General features: G+C 52.6%; 1 protein-coding gene across 1 annotated transcript; it reads right to left on the bottom strand.

Annotated features, from left to right (window-relative positions):
- Positions 1-15,688: 15,688 nt before the first annotated feature.
- Positions 15,689-16,776, bottom strand: LOC128943512 (serine/threonine-protein kinase pim-3-like; the record flags this gene model as incomplete). Its single annotated transcript, XM_054286431.1, has 2 exons — positions 15,689-15,801; positions 16,434-16,776. Coding segments are annotated over 2 exons (456 nt in total), but the record flags the coding sequence as incomplete, so codon positions are not given.
- Positions 16,777-17,202: the final 426 nt, after the last annotated feature.

Genomic DNA, 17,202 nt, shown 5'->3' with positions numbered 1-17,202 from the left:
ATTCCAGCACACACCTCAGCTCTCTGATGATCCTGGCACCATGCTGGGCCCTGTTTCAGACTGGAGCAGAGCAGATGTTAATGGGCCAGGAGCCCTGTGGGGCTGTCAGGGACCTGCAGCTTGCAAGGTGCCCTACTCTCTCTCAGGTGCTCTCAGACAGATCCAATCCCAGCTGGGCACCTCAGGGCACAAGTGGCACTGCCTGTTCATGGGCACACAACTGATGTCTGCCTGGATAGGGGCACAGGTTTAAATACTTGCTAGTTTCTAATATACAAACAAATCTTTATTATCTGGGTAATCTGAGTACTTTGAAGTTATAGCAAAGTTTTCCCATCAAAAACAGGGATTTCCTGGAAGCATACTGATGGCAGAAGGAGAAAAAATACTGATCTTCCCCTCTGCTTGTGTCCGCAATATTCATTCTATGATTTAATCTTTCTTTTCCATCAGGTGTTTCCAGCCCTCCTGGTTAAATGGCCATGTCTAAGGACATCTCTTCTTTTAAAGCAGATGGATCTATGTACTTCCTGCTGCCCCCAGATTTACTCCTCTAGGTCCTCTCTGGTCATTGAAGTACCTCTCAAAGGACTGATTTCATACTTTGATCTGCAAGAATTTGCCCAATATTTCTGAAGTTCAAATAAATATATAATTAAACATCATCTCATTTCTGTTTATATTTATCACAGTATTGTGTTTTCTTATGTCCTTTTTTTAGAATTCTTCCTGTACAGAAATCCCTTGGGGATTGGGGGTATGTCAGATGCTTCTGGGACATCCCAGAGAGCTGAGGGAAGAGCTGTGATGGTTCTTAAACTGTTCAAATGTTCAACTTGTGTTTGTTGGCAAGAAACCTTTCTGTGCCTCTGGATGCCACCAGTCCCTGACCACAAAGGACACAAACCTGATGAGTTGTGGTTCCCACTGCAGGGGCTGCACTTGGACCTTGGCTCTGCACAGGAGAGCTCTTCATCCCCTTTCCCTATGTTCCTCCCTCTGGTCATGGAGGGAGCTCCTGACTTCAGTGTATGACTGCTGTGTGCAAAGAGCAAATCTGGGCAGAATCAGAGTATGGAGGGTTTGCATGGGAGGATCTGTTGAGATCTGTGCTGTGCACAGAAGGTGTTTTCCATTGCTCTGAGACTGTCTGCTGTGGAAAGTGGATTCAATATCCAGCAGAGGAATGACTTTTGCATTTGATGGAGCTGTGCCTTCCCTTGGCTTTGTTGGCTGACAAGAAATGAACATCCCTCTGTGTCTCAGGCAGCTCCTTCTCCGAGAAAAGCAGGTGGGAGTTGGAGCCAAGGAGCTGTAAGCTGCAGGTGCAGCCTGGGCTGGAGGGAGCTCAGATTTGCACAAGGCTGCTCTGAGTGCCAGGGCTTGGATGGGGGAAATGGTGGGGTGGGGGTAGTGACAGAGTCTGATTGATTGTCAGCCATGAAGGGTCTTGATTTTCATCTTTATTCAAATTGCATGAGGAGGTACTTGGATTCAATGTCAATTGGAGACTGCACAGACTGATTTATGAACAGGAAAAAACTGAAGAAGGACCTAAAAAAAGTTTTCTCATTATCTTTGTAAATAGAATATATTCAGTTTGAACACACTACTGAAATCGGTCAAGTTAACCACAGATGATTTGAAAACTGAAATCAAATTATTCCCAGAGGCTTGGCTTGTTAAGGTGTTCTGAATGTTAATGAGCCCTGGGCCACTGAATTCCTGAACTGAAGAGCTGAAGGCTGAACAAGTGATTTGGACAATTAAATGAAATTATTCCCTGAGGCCTGGCTTGTTAAGGTGTTCTCAATGTCAATGAGCCCTGGGACACTGAATTCCTGCACTGAAGAGCTCAAGGCTGAACAAGCCTCTGGAACAGGAAAATTCAGCAGCAGCCTCCAAGTTGCTGAGGATGTCAGCAGCCCCCACTGAGGCCATCCCTGCCCAGAGACCGTGGGGGAATGGGCAGACAAGGAGAGCGTCCCTGGGGCTGGGGCAGCACAACTCAGAGGCACCAGGGGCTCCAGCTGGGAAATGGAGTGTGGAATGTGGCTGGGAAAGCCCTGCCTGGGCTGTGCCCAGCAGGACAGACAAGCCCTGACTCCCATCCACTAAAAAACTTTCTCAATGAGAGATTTAAAAGAAATTACAATTGTTTGTTTCCTCTGAGTTGGACGCAGTGCAGAAATTCTGACAAGAGATCATCAGGAGCTCGAAAGAACAAGACAGCTTTTACTAGTTATATTAGAAAATTATGGAAACTTGGCAAATGGTTTAATATGACATTCAATGAAATAAAAAACCCCACTTATCAAAGCTTTAAATTGGACCACTCACCTTCACAAACTCTAAGCCTGTGCAGTTTTAAGTTACTCAAGATTTGCAAGAGAAGAGAAATGGAAGAAATATACACAGAAAGAGAAAAACAAAAAACATGTACAGAAGCACCCACACAGCTACCAAGTCCTGGATTCCAGGAGTGTTCAGATGGAAATTCCAAGTGGAGGTAGGGTCAAGATGTGTGCTTGCCTTGTGGTCAGCTTGGTTTCCCTGGGCCCTTCCCCCAGGTGGGACTTGGGCTCATTTGGTCCCTCAGGAGCTGGGTTGGGGGCTGCAGAGGGTGGCTGTGGAGCATTGCCTGTGCTGTGCCAGGGACTGGCAGACACTGCTGGGCTGGGAGAGAGGCTCTGGGGCGATTGGGGTTCCAGGGCACAGCAGCATTGGAGTTCCAGGGCAGGGCAAGGCCTGACCTGCCCCTTCCTCCCCTGTGCAAAAATGTTTTGAGCCAACAATCTCCTCCAGTCTCTCACAACAGGGAATGTTGGAGGTGAAATCCCAATTCTGTCCATGGGTGCCTGGAGGAGAAGGACAGTTCTATTCCACAGGAAGGAAAACACAGGGCTCCAGTGTTTGGAAGGCAGCTGAGAGCCTCACAAGGCCAAGGCCTGGCAGACTTGTCAATAAGGGCAGATTTTGTCTGGGAGCATTTTTGAACTGAAGGAATTTTGGAGGTGGAAGGCCAGTCTTGGCCATGGGCACCTGGAAAAGCAGGACAGTTCTTTCCACAGGAAGGAAAGCATGGAGCCTTCCCCAGTATTTTGGGGACAGATGGGAAGTGACCCTCATGAAACCACTGGCAACTAGACTTGTCCTGGCAATATTCCTACTGGAACAATCTCTGGATATAGGGAAATTTGGAGGTGAAATCCCAATTCTGGCCATGGGTGCCTGGCAGAAAAGAACAGTTCTTTTCCATTGGGAAGGAAAGCACAGAGGACCAGTGTTTCAGAAGCAGATGACAAGAGAGTCTTAATGTTCCAAGGTCAGCTGGACCAGTTAGGTGGCCCCTGGGAGGCCAAACCAGCAAGACCTGTTCCATCTTCCCTTGGTTTTGTGGGGCCCCATAGTGTCACAATGGTGCCTTGGATCCATAAGGCCCCACAGTGCCATAATGGTGTTACATGGCTTTGCAAGGGTTCCTCAGGGGTAAAGAGATAGATGAGAATCCTGGCTTCATGATCAGAAGGCTGGATTTATTAATTCATTATATATAATACATTATGACTATACTAAAAGGAATAGAGAGAAAACTTCAGAAGCTGCTAAGCTAAGAAAAGAATAGGAATAGCAATAAACAAGAGAGCTCTCTGTGAACCTGTCCCAGAGAGCTTGGTCCTGATTGGCCCTTAATTGTAAACATGGATAATGGGCCAATCATAGGTGCACCTGCTACATTCCACAGCAGCAGATAACAATTGTTTACATTCTTCTTCTGGGGCCTCAGCTTCCCAGAAGAGGAAAAATCCCAAAGAAAGGATTTTTATGAAAAAATATCAGTGACATATTGGTGTCTTGTTTCCATGGGGTCCAGCAGTGTCACAATGTCCCCTCGGCTCCACAAGGCCCTGAAGTCTCACAATGGTCCCACTGATTCCATGAGGCCTTGCAGTGTCACAGTGGTCTCCATGGTTCCCCAGCCCCCACAATGTCACGTGACTCCTCTGTTCCACGAGGTCTGCAATGTCACAATGGACCTTAGGACCCTGAGGGTTTGCCGTGCCACAATGGTCTCCTTTGGCTCCACAGTGTCACAATGGACCATTGATGACATGAGGGCCTGCAATGTCACACTGGACCTTTGGTTCCAGGCAGCCCTGCAATGTCACAAAGGCCTCTTGGTTTCACGAGGCCTTACAGTATCACAATGGTCCTCTTGGTTTCTGTGGGGACCTCCAGGGTCCCAGTGGTCTCACTGGTTCCATGAGGCCTCACAGTGACACAATGCTTTGGTTATTTCATGGGGCCTCGTAATGTCACAATGGTCTCCATGATTCCATGGTGCCCCTCAGTGTCACAATGGTCTCCTTCATTCCATGAGGCTGTGAAGTGTCCTAATGGTCTCTCCACGGTTCCATGAGGCCCTGCAATGTCACAGTTTGGACCCTTGGCTCCATGGAGTCTTGCAGTGTCACAATGGCCCCTTGGTTCCATGATACCCCAAAGTGTCATAATGGTCTCCACAGTTTGAGGACTCCCGGCAGTGTCACAATGCACCCTTGGTTTGATGGCGCCTCTCAGTGTCACAATGATCCCTACATTTCATGGAGCCACACAGTGTCAGGACAGTCCCCTTGGTTCCATGAGGCTCAGCAATGTCACAGTGGTCTCCATGATTGCATGAGGTCCCACAGTGTCACAGTGGTCCCTTGGTCTCACAAGGCCCCACAGTGTCACAGTTGTCCCTTGGTTCCATGGGCCCTGTGCTGCTGCATTCCCCCCTCCCCTTCTCAGGCCGCCCTGCCAGCTGAGAAATGCTCCTTGGGCCTGGGCCTTGGCCAACAGCCCCTGGGCTCAGCTCCTCTGCAGCTCATCACAAACACTGTCTGCTCCAGGCACTGCTGCTGCCCAGCCAGCTCCTGGTTCCTGTAGGAGCAGCCCTGGGAGCTGTTTTTGTTCCCTCAGCGACACAACATCCCTGTTCTCACACTGCCAAAAAAAGCTGTTGATGCCAAGTGTGGCCAGGATGAACCATTGCTGGGACTGAAGCCCCTCTCTTGGGGCCCTACAAACAGTGCTACAAAAGGAGCCCTTGGAGCTCTCCTGAGCCAGCGACTCCCTCTGGGTGGGGCCTCTCCCAGCCGGGAACTCTCCCGTTTGCTGCACTCGAGGATCCCCAACAACGACGGAGCCTGGGCCGATCCCCCAACTCCTCCAGGCTCAACCCTTCACCCACTGGGGAGGTGCCAAAGGATCCACAGTGAGCATTTCCTGCCCTCAGGGGAATTTCTCACAGGTGCCTTGCACTGACTCTTGGTGTCTGTGTGCACACAGGAGTGCCTGTGCTGGGGAAATGTGGCAGAAATGCTACTCTCTGAGGGGCTGGAGTGCTTGGGATAGCTGAGTCAGTCAGGCCTGTAGGGAAGGTTAAATCACAAGGCCTAAATGAAGTTAAATGCTGCTGAGAGGTTTTCTTTTGCTAAGCGGTTACCTTTAGTATAAGTTATATGTTAAGTTCAGTATTGTTAAGTGTTATTCCTCTGTTAAATTGCGTAGTCATAGGTTTAAGTTAGGTTTCATGCTGTTATACTCTGCTCTTTTGCTAAACTGTGAGGTTGAAAGTATCAGTTAAGGTTAATGTATTAGTAAAGTCCTGTTAAGTTTGAGCTCTGTTAAGCTTTCAGGCCATGTTCCTTTTATCCTTGCCCTTGCTGTCCTTGTGTCACACACACACACAGAGGGACAGTTCTAGGTTCATTTCTGGTTTGATTGCCTGGATTCTGTTTGGTTTTGTTGTTGCTTTGTTTCCTTGGTGTGCCTGAAGTGCCCAGTCAAAAGCAAAGTGACTCTTGCCAAGGAACTTTGTGCTGCTGTCCCTTAATATTCAATCTGGTTTTTGCCGATCCCTTACTGGAGAGCACTTTTCAGTGCTCTCAAGCCCTCGTTCGTAACAGGGTGAAGGAGCCCTGGCCCAGGCTCTGGCCCTAGGGGACACGGGGATGCTGCCAGGGGGTCCCTGTCCCCCTGTGCCACCCCCAGGGCCCAGTCCCCCGTCCCCATGTCAAGCTCTGGGGTCGATCTTGTGGAACATCCTCTGGGGGAGGCTGCGGGGCCGGGGGCGGGGGGACCTGGGGGGACAGGGGACCCTGCTGTGCACGAGCAGGTTTGAACTGCTCTGGGGGGAGCTGTGAGGGGGGCCGGGGTAGAGTGACCTCCCCAGTGACCTCACACAGCCCCCGTGATGTCACACAGCCACCTGTGATGTCACTCAGCCCCTCTAAAGTCACACTGACCCTGTGATATCACACTGACCCTGTGATGTCACAGAGCCAACTCTATGTCACCCTGTGATTTCATAGAGCAGTGCTGTGACATCGCAAAAGACTGATGTCACAAAGTCACCCTGTGATGTCACAATCTGGTCTGTGATGTCACAGCCTCCTCTATGATGTTACACAGCCACCAGGTGATGTCACAACCCACTCTCTGATGCCTCAGAGCCAACCTCTATGATGGCAGACACTGCTCTATGGCCTCACACCCTGCTCTGTGATGTCACGGCCAGCTCTGTGATGTCACAGAACCCTTAAGAACTCAGTTCTATTGAAACACTGAAGTTTCTTGTACTTTGAAGAGATCTCACTGAGGGACATGACTGAGAAAGTGTCCCCAGGCCCCAGGCAGAGCAGAGAACTGCAGGCACTGATGGCAGCTGCGGACAATGAGAAGCCAGTTCTTGGTGCCCTGGAGCACAGCAGGGTCTGTGCCACCAAGGGCTGTGAGGAGACACCTTGTCCTGAGGCCCTGGGGCCTCCTGGCACAGCCCCAGCCAGGCTGGGCACTGTCAGCCCCTTGTCCTGCCCTCAGCATCCCCCCCTAGCCCACATCCCAGTGGCCTCAAGGATCTGCTGGAAGGAGTCCCTGGGGAGCCTTGCTCAGCAATGGCCCTGGGGGCTCCTGAATGCTCCCTGCAGGGACTGCAGGTGTTTCAAAGGACTTTGGGTTTGGCTTTTGCCTTGGCGTCTCTGAGAGCTTTGTGCAGTCATGGCCTCCAATTATGTGTTGTAATTAGTCCCTGCAGAGGCTTTCTCAGTAACACCACTCAGTGGGGCACATTAATGCTTCAAGGTACTTCAGTTCTTTTAAGGTACTTGGTGTTTCCCTTTGGATACAGACTCTGGGAGAGGTTTGTGAAATCATGGCCCCAATTATCTGTGTTAATTAGTCCCTGGAGAGCTTTGTACTGACACGAAATGGGGCTCATTATTGCTTTGAGACTCAAGGTGTTGAAGGTACTTTGGATTTTCCTTTCCACACTGTCTGAGAGGTTTTTGTGCCATCCTGGCCACCAATTTTGTCCTCCAAGGAGTCCATGAGGAGCCTGTGTTGGAGAGGGACCTCAGTGGGAGCCATGAATGCCTGGAGACACTTGGGGTGTTTCCTCTGCCTTTGACTCCTGGCAAGGTTTGTGCAATCTCCTCCCAGGCCCTGAGGTTCAAGGGCTCAGCTCCAAATGCACAGTGAGGCTCATGAGGATCAAGCAAGTCCTGACAAACCCTGGCTCTGCCTTGATTTCCCTCTGCTCCAGTGTAGTTCATTAGGAGGTTTTCCTTTGACAGTTATGGAGAAATAGTTCCAAGACCTTCCAGGAAATATGTAGTCCTATTTTAAAGGGTGTCTTTTATTGCTGTTCCTATTACACAAGAGATGATTGCAGCATTCAGTGACTGATATTGATCCAGGGACTCTCCTAAGGAGCCCTGGCCTGCTCAGAGAAGCTGTGCCTTGAGCTCTGAGCCAGTGTAGACAACCTTGCTCCACATTCCCCAAGCCCATCGTGTCTCTCCTCACTCACCTGGAACCTGCTTTGCTTGGAGAAGTGGCTGCACACAGCCAAAGAGGGATTTTCCTTCTTTGATTTTTGAAGCAATCTAAAACTCCTGAGTTTCCCCATTGCAAACAGACATCCTCCTCAAGTGTGTGCCAAGCCCAAGCTGCCACCAGGAGCACTCCAGACCTGCCCTGGGCCAGCTGTGAGGGTGGATCATCATCCCAACATGCAGTGGTGCCATTGCAAGGGACTGTTGCCATGGACACTGCAATGACCCCCACTGCTGGGTTTGGGTGCCATGGCAACCCCCATCAGTTCAGGTTTCCTTGGAAACCAGCCCAAGGAGCCATTTTTGAAGCCAGGTTCCATGGCCACTTGCCTGCAGAGCTGTTGCTGTCCTCAGCGGCCATGGCAACCCTGGGACAAAGCGGTGCCAGGGCTGTTCCAGGTACAATTGCAGTGACGCTCATTGGTGCCACCAGGTGCCATGGCAACGGCCACGGGGACCCGTTCCTTGGTTTGGTGCCGTAGCAGCCGATGCCTGGAGCCGTTGTGATGTTGGTGGCCATGGAAAGCTGCCCTGACCCCTTGCTCAGGGCTGGTGTCAGTGCCCAGAGCCAGAGGGGATCCCTTGCTGGGGGCTGTGCCATGGCCACCTGCCCTGTGCCGACAGCACTGCCAGGGACAAAGGCCAGCTCAGCCAGACAGAAAGGGGCGGGGCTGGGCACTGTTGCCATGGCAACTGGCACTGGGGGGAACACCTGGGTCACCTGGCCTGGCAGTTGCCATGGAAAGCCCTGGCAGGGACTGAGGGCACAGCCCCTGGCACTGAGACACTGCTGGGCTGGGTGCTGAGCACAGCGCTGAGCACGCAGAGATGGTTTTGTTCTTGCTGAGCTGCAGCACAGCCAAGGCCTGTCCTGCCCCTCGTCCAGCCACGCTGGGGAGGGGCTGGGGCTGTGGGGGAGCTGGGCAGGGCACACAGCCAGGACAGGGGAGCCCAACTGACCCCGGGGTACCCAGACCAGAGCACATCATGCTCAGGGTATGAAGGGGGGAACAGGGAGGAAGGGGGGAATTTGGGAGTGAGGGCTTTTGCATTCCCAGGGAACACAGGCAAGAGGGAGCCCTGTTTCACCAGTGGGCAGGGTCATGACCAAAGACACAGACACCAACTTAAAGAATTGTGTCATTTATATCATCCACAGATGCAAAGATTTACAAAAGGATAAGCTCAACAAAGCACATCATCATTAGCAAAGAATTACAAAAGAAGCTCAGCAATCCATCATAAGCCATCATTACATTTTGATGACTGACCTCTTGGTGAAACACTAGAGGTGTTTGTGGCAGACAAAGATTCTGGCTGACTATCAAGGTACACCTTACAGACTTCAGTAGTACTTTAGTGAAACCATTCTTCATTCTTTTTTCTCAATCTCATTCGAGTTAGGAACAAGAATTCTGTTGTCCATGGAGCTGGCACTTTTTTAATTCCAGAATAATGCCCCCAGGCCCTTTGCTGTTCAGCTTTACCATGCTGTCTGTGGCTAACAAGGCTTGGGGGGCCCTTTCCCCTCTGGCTGGAAGGGGCTGGGTCCCAGTCCCTGAGGGGCACCCAGGCTCCTGGATGGAATTCCTGTGCAAGTCCCTCAGTGTCACAGCAGCCTTCACATGGAGCCCCATGGATCAGAGCATTTCCCAAAGGGTCCCTTGGGGCAAACAGGGAGATCTGGTCTGGCAGGATGTGTAAAACAATATCCTGTCAGATCTCCTTGTTCTCACACAGAATCCTTGGCTGCAGGGACACATTCCCATTGTTCCTGCCCAGGGTTCAGGACTCAGAGTTGTCTTTCCTAGGAGCTGCTCCTTCAGCTGCCTCGGGAGGGCCTTTTGGCCTCCGGACCCACACTCTGGCTCCATTATTAGGGCTGCTGGATCCAAACCCTTTATCTCCACAAATGGTGGTGACTGGAGCTGGATCTCCTTTTTTCACAATCATTCTTAAAATTGCAATATTGATAATTGTGCTACCCTGTCATGGAGTTGAATAATCCAATTGTGGTCACTATAGTTTAAAAGAATTACTGTAATTTCTCCTTGATATTCTGCATCATTTCCTCCTGCCATGACAGGAACACTTTGCAAGGCTAAGCTCCAAAGGGAGCAGTTACCAAAGCAAAGTGTCCTGAAGGAATCTGAATTCCTGTTTCAGTACTGACAGCTCTCATTTGCTTTGAATTTCTCCTAATGAATTCCAATGCATGAAGGCCCAGCCCTGCAGCCTCTGGGCTGGCCCTGCCAGGGGCCATCACAGCCAGAACAATTTCCCAGGCAGCCCAAGTCTCACTGCCCATGGCTGGATTTGCAAATTGGGGGCAGCCGTGCACAGCCAGGGGGTTTCCATTTCCCCCGTGGGCCATTGTGAAGGGCATGGAGCACATCTGGCAGATGGGTTCTCCATGGTTCCCATCTCCTCATTTTTTCAACTGCTCTTTTAACAACCCCTTCACCCATGCAACCAATCCGGCAGCTTGTGGATTGTCTGGTACATGAAAAACCCTGCAGGCAAAATCACAGTATTTTTCACAGCAACAGACAAAGCACTCTGCATCACAGTATCAGCACACCCTGTAAAAATCACCAATTTCCTCCCTTCCTCCTTTTTCCATTGTATACAATCTCACAAAGTTGACCACTGACTTTAAGGTCATGGCCAGTCCTCTTCTGTAGGGTATTTAGTGTTACATCCCTGAGCAGCCAAAGCTACCAAATTAGCATTGTCAGAACTATTTCACATTATTATTGTTTTATATGTACATATTGATATAGAAATATAGATATAGATATGTAGATATAGCCATATATATAAATATATAAACATATATTAAGGTCTTATCATACTATAAATCTGTATATAGTTATTTATTATATTGATATTTCACTTGCTCAAGTCCATCTGAGCAGAAGATTAAAACCTTCTTCTGTTGCTCCATGTGGGAGCATTCCAACAATCATTGTTCCTTCTGAAGGTGCTGTTTCCTATGTACTCTCAACAAATTCACCCTCGTCTGCCCAAATCCACATGGTCTTTTCCTTTTTCATGTGCAATTTTTGGATGCATTTGAAGACATCCAGGGGTTCAACCTCTTTTACCCGACTGCCCCACTGCTCCCACAGGGCTCTGACCTCAGCCCACTCCAGAGCCAGAGAACTCCAGGGAAGGGCTTCCCAGCTGGGAATTTCTGATGGGAGTGATTCCTCACATTAATATTGAACAAGTAACATTTTGTTGTCATCTGGCCAGACTGTGCCAGTTTTGTTTTACCAGTGGGCAAAGTCAGCACCAAAGACACAGACTCCAATTGAAGGAATCAGTGTCATTCCCTGCAGTTCAGAGCAGCAAAGAATCACAAAAGGAGCAGCTCAGCAATGCACCCAACCATCCTCACCAAAGATTGCCTGCAGTGATTAAGAAAGATCCAGCAGCATTTACCCTCAGCCTTTACCATCCCCCAGACCCACACAGCAGCTGGGCAAGCTGTCACAGCCAAGGGCTGCAGAGCCACTCCGGGGCACTGGGAATTCCTGCAGGTGCCTCCAGCCCCAGGTGAGGCTCCAACCCCGCTGGGAGAGGGCCCAGCTCTGACAGTGCTGAATGAACAAACTGACAGCACTGCTAGTGTGGCAACATCTGCTTTCATCCTCTTCTTGGGTCCCTCCCAAAGCCTGGCCAGAGCTCGAGGAGGAACCAAGGGAGGTGACATTGATCCTTCAGCCCCAAACAAGGCCAGATGTCAGATTTCATGGCCTTGTCTGGCTTCTAAATACACAAAGGTCAATCCATGTCTCACTAAGGAGTGGCTACATCTATCTCAGTGCTAATGACCATGCATATTTCATCAGGGAGCAGATACAAAGATAACATTTGGTTGGAAGGTTCATCCAGAGGCCACCTTTGGCTCAGGGCCTGCTGTCCAGGCCTCACTCAGGGCTGGTGTCCAGGCCTTGGCACTACAGGGACGTGGTTTAGTGCTGGGCTTGGCACTGCCCGGTGAGCGGCTGCACTGGGTGAGCTCAGAGGGCTTTTCCAACAAAAAGGATTCTGTGATTCCATGATTCTATCCATTGCATTGAGCTGGGGCTATTTTAGCAGCATTACTTGGCTCCAAAAGTTCCCTCTTGCCCAGCTCCTGTGGCCTGAGGCTTCAGCTCCTTCAGCTCCTGGTGCTGAGCTGCTCATGCTGAACAAGACAAATCAGAGAGAAGAACACAGTCCATGCAATTCCTTCTGGGACATGGAGAGGGGAGGCTGTGCAAACAGGAGCATTGTTTGGTGTGGCCTCCTCTCTGCCCTTCACGCCTTTCAGTGCTTTGAACCAGCCAAGAGCTTTCTCCAAGAGTGCAATGGAGCAGCTGTTCCTGCTCCCAGGCCTGGCTCTCTCCAGTCTCTGCCCTTGCCTGGTTCTGTCCCTCGTGCTGTGCCCTCTGTTCCCCCAGGGCTCAGTGGCTGCTGCCCAGGACTGTGGCACTGGCACAGATCCAGTGCTCCAGAGCCTCCTTTCTGTGCCCTTGGAGCTGCCTGGGCACAGCAGCCTTTTCCATCTGGAAGCTCCCCATGGACAGGGAGTGCCCAGCTCCGTTTCCTGCACAGCCTCCAGGAGCCCAGGGCTGCCATCTCCAGTCCCTGCTGGCACTGGGGTCTCCCAGGTGCCTCAGGCTGCTGTGACACCGCTGCACACGGGAGGGAAGAGGGACAGGGGCTGTGCTCAAAGTCAGCTCCATCTGCTGCTGCTGCTGCTGCTGCTGCTGCTGCTGTGGGGTCATTTGTGCAGCCCTGGCCCAGAGTCAGGGATCAGATCCTGCCAGTCTCTTCCAGCCCTTGCTGCTCAGAGTTTGGGCCTTGGAGCCTCAGGTGGCCAAAGGCAGCTGCTGCTGATCCCTCTGTGTGCCCGTGTTCAGAAGTGCTGCTCCATCAGTCTGTGCCCAGCAACGGGGAAAAGCCTCAGCCCTGCAGGGCCAGGAGCTGCTGGGCTCTGCCTGAGCAGCTCAGCCAGCAGGAAGGGAGCTGCTCCACACGGGAACCAGGAGCAAAGGACATTCCTTTGATAGGACATGTTTTCTATTTAAAGGAAAAAAAAGGAAAAAGGAAAAAAAATAGGTAAATTGTAAAAGATAGGAATAAAATCCAGGTGTTAGTGAAAAAACAAAACATAAAGGCAAAGTTAAATTCTTTGCATTAAGAGGTAAATGATCTTTTTAAAAAGAGAACTCAGGTATTTACATTGTAAATGTGCTGATGGCATGCATCCATTTTACTGACCTCAGCAGCCTTTTAAAAGATTTTGGGCTTTGTTTCCAAACATTTGAAATTTGTATTTTAAATTGTGCTCGAAGCAAGAAGAAATTGCTTTGTGCCCTTCCAGCTCCAAGCAGGACTGGGAATGGAAACTCTGTCAAACCCCAAATCCTTCAGAAGATGACCTTCCTTCTCAGCCTGAAAATGAGCTGCACATTCCCTTTGAAACTGTCAGGGATTTCTTAGAGACACAAAGTCCCACTTACGGCTTTTTGCTCAGGTTTGGAAGTGCTGAAGGGCAATTCTCCATCCACCAGCTCCAGACTGCACTGCCTCAGGAGCACGGCCCACTTGCCAGCTTTGGCCCACTTGTGGCACTTCTAGAGGAGGAAGAAAGTGCAATTGCACAATTCCAGCCAATCAAGAAGGAAGAATGGGACAGACAAAACACCCTGTGCAGATCCAGGCGTTCAGCTGGGACTGTGGAAAGTTTGGGTCCTTGCCAGTTGGATGTGTGTCCCCAGCTGCAATCTCTGGGCCTGCAGCAGAGTCTCACTCACCCGCCAAAGCAGAAAGCTCAGGCACTGTGCTCGCAACGGGCTCGTCTGATGCAGAGCTGTCAGAGCAATGTGAGGGCAGAGCCAGCCCAGCTGGGCCCAGGGCTGAGCCCAGCAGAGCCCTGGCAGAGCCCAGAGCAGCCTCAGCACCCGCAGAGCCCGGCTGCAAGGAGAGAAAGCAGAAACCGCCCGTCAGCTGAGGGCTCCTGTGCCCTTGTGCCAAGGCCTGCGGTGCCCAGGCCATGCTGGCTGTGCCCAGAGCTGTGCCCAGAGCTGCCCATCCCTGCTGCCAAAGGCACAGAGCAGGAGGGCAGCACATGTGCCCAGCCTGCAGCCAGCCACGGCACATCCAGCTCTCAGCAGCTGCCCGGAGCAGGATGCTCCTGTGCTCGCTGCCAGCTCCCAAAAGCTCTGATCCCACCCTGCCAAGCACACAGGGACCCACCTCACGCCACCCACGGCTGCAAGAAAAGCTGCTCCCAAACCACGGCCTCAGCCTTCTCCAAGGGCATGGCCCATCCACACCACAGCTGCTCCCAAGCACTTCCCCATCCACACTGGACCACCTTGAATGCTTCCTCTGGAAAAATAAACAACACATTCTTGAAAAGATATTAGATGCAAAAAGGGAAAACAAGAAAATTGGTAAAAACTCTTATCTGTGTCAGGGCCTTGAGGAAGGCCCAACCCCCACATGCCAGGGAAAAACCCAGCCATGGGTGAGGGAAGCCCACACTTTCTCTCTTCCCCCCTGCACTGCCGCCAAAAATCACAGTGACCCCAAAGCAAACAAGGGCAGTGAAGCAGCCCAAGCCCTTCCTTGCCTGCACAGCAAAGCAGCTGTGCTCAGGTTCTGGAGTCCCACCTCTGCTCCCACCATAGGGGTTTGTTTGTGTTGGCCTGGCTGCCCCAGCCCCAGCCCCAGCCCGGGGCACGGTGGGTGCTGGGGGCTGTTGGCAGGGCCAGGAGCCCACTCCCATTTCATACCCACCCCAGCCCATGCCCCAGCCCTGCCAAAAGCAGCTGGGCAGCCACTGAAGAATGAGTTGCATCTGCCCCAGCAAAGGGGAAACCTTTGGTTCCCAGCCAGGCTGGGCAATGCCCAAATCTGAGAGCATCCCCCTGCATGTGGACTCATCTGCAAATTCACTGTGGAGCCTGGCTTTGAAGAAGGTGCCAGAATCAAAGTCCATCATCTTCAGCTGGCCAGGCTGAGGAAGAGCTTGTCATCCTTGGTGTCCTCCTCACTCTCTCCAGCAGCAGCCCCACCCGGTACAGCTTCTCCAGGGGCTCCTTCTCCTTCCCTGGGGGCAGACCAGGCTCTCAGGGCTCTGCCCAGGGCCCCAGCTGTCAGGAAACCAGGACAAGCAAAACCAGATGGGATGGCGGCCACCAGTGCTGGGCAGAGCAGCTCAGCTCCAGCCCAAGGGCTGCGTGTTCCCATCCCATGACCCCGGTGCAGTGACACTGGCAGCACAAAAAGGGCTGGGTTCCTTTGCTTCTCATTGCCAAGGCATGTGTGGAGCTGGAACTTACCAGGGCCCTGGATCAAAGTATGCCTGTGGCTCTCTCCCTTCTTCTAGGGCAGATGAATATCCTGCATCCAAGGATGACAGAACAGCTCTTCTAATGAGGGCCTTTCCAAGTCCAGCATGGATAAACACCGCCTGATCAGATCTTGGCACTCTGGGCAGAGAAACCAGAAACCACCACTTAGTTGGAGAAGGCTCCTATTGGCTTTGCCCCACCATTCCCATGCACAGGCCATGCTGGATGTGCTCAAAGCTGGGCCTAAACTTTCCCATCCATTCCCTGTTTTGGAGGAGAGCAGGACATTTGCCACCTCCTCAGCAGCTGCCAGTGCAGGATGCCCACGAGCCTGCTGCTGTCTCCCAGCACTGGGATTCCCCCCGTGCCCAGAGATGAGGATCCACCTTGAGAGAGCCGTTCTGGCAGCGAGAGCTGATGGTCCCAGCTGATGTTCTGGCACCTCCTGAAAGGGTGCTCCCCACAGACCATCTGGTGCAGCAGGATGCCCAGGGACCAGATGGTAGCTGGCTTGCCATAGTACCAGCCAAAGTGGGTCCATTCCGGGGGGCTGTATGACCGTGTTCCTATGGAATACAGATGGAGTTCATCAGGGGGATGAGGCTGTTCCCAGAGCCTGGCCCCAGCATCCCTAGGCATGTGGGGGCTGCCCCAGTGGCAAACAGGGTGAGCATTGCCCTCTCACCAGCACCTGGGACTTGTGTACAGACTTGGGGTTGGAAAAGAAGCCACTGGTGTTTCAAGAGGGCAGTGGAAGCCCTGGCAAGGCCTGACCATAACAAGGAAGAACCCACCCAGTGCTGGGAAAAACCATGCTCTCATCCTCCCGGCCTGCATTGCCCCAAAAACCATTATGAACCCCAACAGACCAGGTGAGTGGAGCAGTCCAAGCCCTTTCTCACCTGCACACCAAACCGGCTGGGCACAGGTTCTGGTTCTCCCTCTCTGCTACCCCCACCCACGGGTATTTTTGTTGGGCTGGCTGCCCCAGCACCAGTTCTGGGCAGAGTGGGGGGCAAAGGCTGCCAGCAGGGCTGGAAGATGGCTACCCACTCAGCCCTGAGTTTCAAAAGAAACTCGCTGAAGACTCAGTGACATGAAGGGCCGCAAAAGAGAGAATCCCTGCTGCCACAGTCAGCTTGGGCTGGGAGATGTTGGGTCATGAGATGCTGGGCCCAGGAGCCCTGCGTGGGCTCACCTGCAAAGTGCGTGTAGGCTGTGTCCTGCAGGTAGGTGCCACAGCCAAAGTCAATCAATTTGGCCTGCCCGGTGGCCAGATCAACCAGGATGTTCCCTGGTTTGATGTCACGGTGCAGGACCCCGCAGCTGGTGCAGTGCCGCACGGCCTCCAGCACCTGGCGGAACAGCTCCTGTGCCTCCTCCTCGGGCAGGAACCGCCATGCCCGAATGAAACGATGCAGGTCCTGACACCGCTCTGGCCGCTCCAGCACCATCAAGATGTCCTTGGGGAGCTCAAGCCACTCCAGCATCTGGACCACACCGGGGAAGCCAGTGGACACCTTGGCCAGCAGCACAATCTCCAGGGGTGCGCTGGTGCCGTCAGGCTGCGGGAGGAGCACAATGCCGTCAGTGGAGCCGATGCCGTGCCGGGGCTCGTGAAGCCCTCAGCCAGCCCGGGATGCTCTGCGCCCTGCGCTGGCCCCACGCCCGCTCTCCCTCGGGGCGCCCTGGCGGCTCCCACCGTGCCGGGCCTCGGCTCATTCCCGCCCGGCACGGTCCGGCTGCTGCCGCTGGCCCTGCTCACTCACCAGCTTGCCCCAGTGCAGGACGCGGTTCCGTGGCACCCTTTTGATGGCCACCTGCAAGTCAAGGGGAGCAGAGGGCTCAGCTCACCGCCTTCCCTGCCCAGCCCCATTCTCTGCCCTCCTCCTCCTCCGCCCCCTCCCCTCGTCCGCCGCTCACCGGGGCGCCGTCCGAGAGCCGCGTGGCCGCGAAGACGCTGCCGA

Source organism: Melozone crissalis, unplaced genomic scaffold (assembly GCF_028551555.1).
Source record: "Melozone crissalis strain CALT ecotype California unplaced genomic scaffold, PUWL_Pcris_2 ptg000046l_1, whole genome shotgun sequence".
Classification (NCBI taxonomy): domain Eukaryota; kingdom Metazoa; phylum Chordata; class Aves; order Passeriformes; family Passerellidae; genus Melozone; species Melozone crissalis.
Note: the sequence above shows the minus strand (reverse complement) of the source record. Positions and strands in the feature narration are given on the sequence as shown.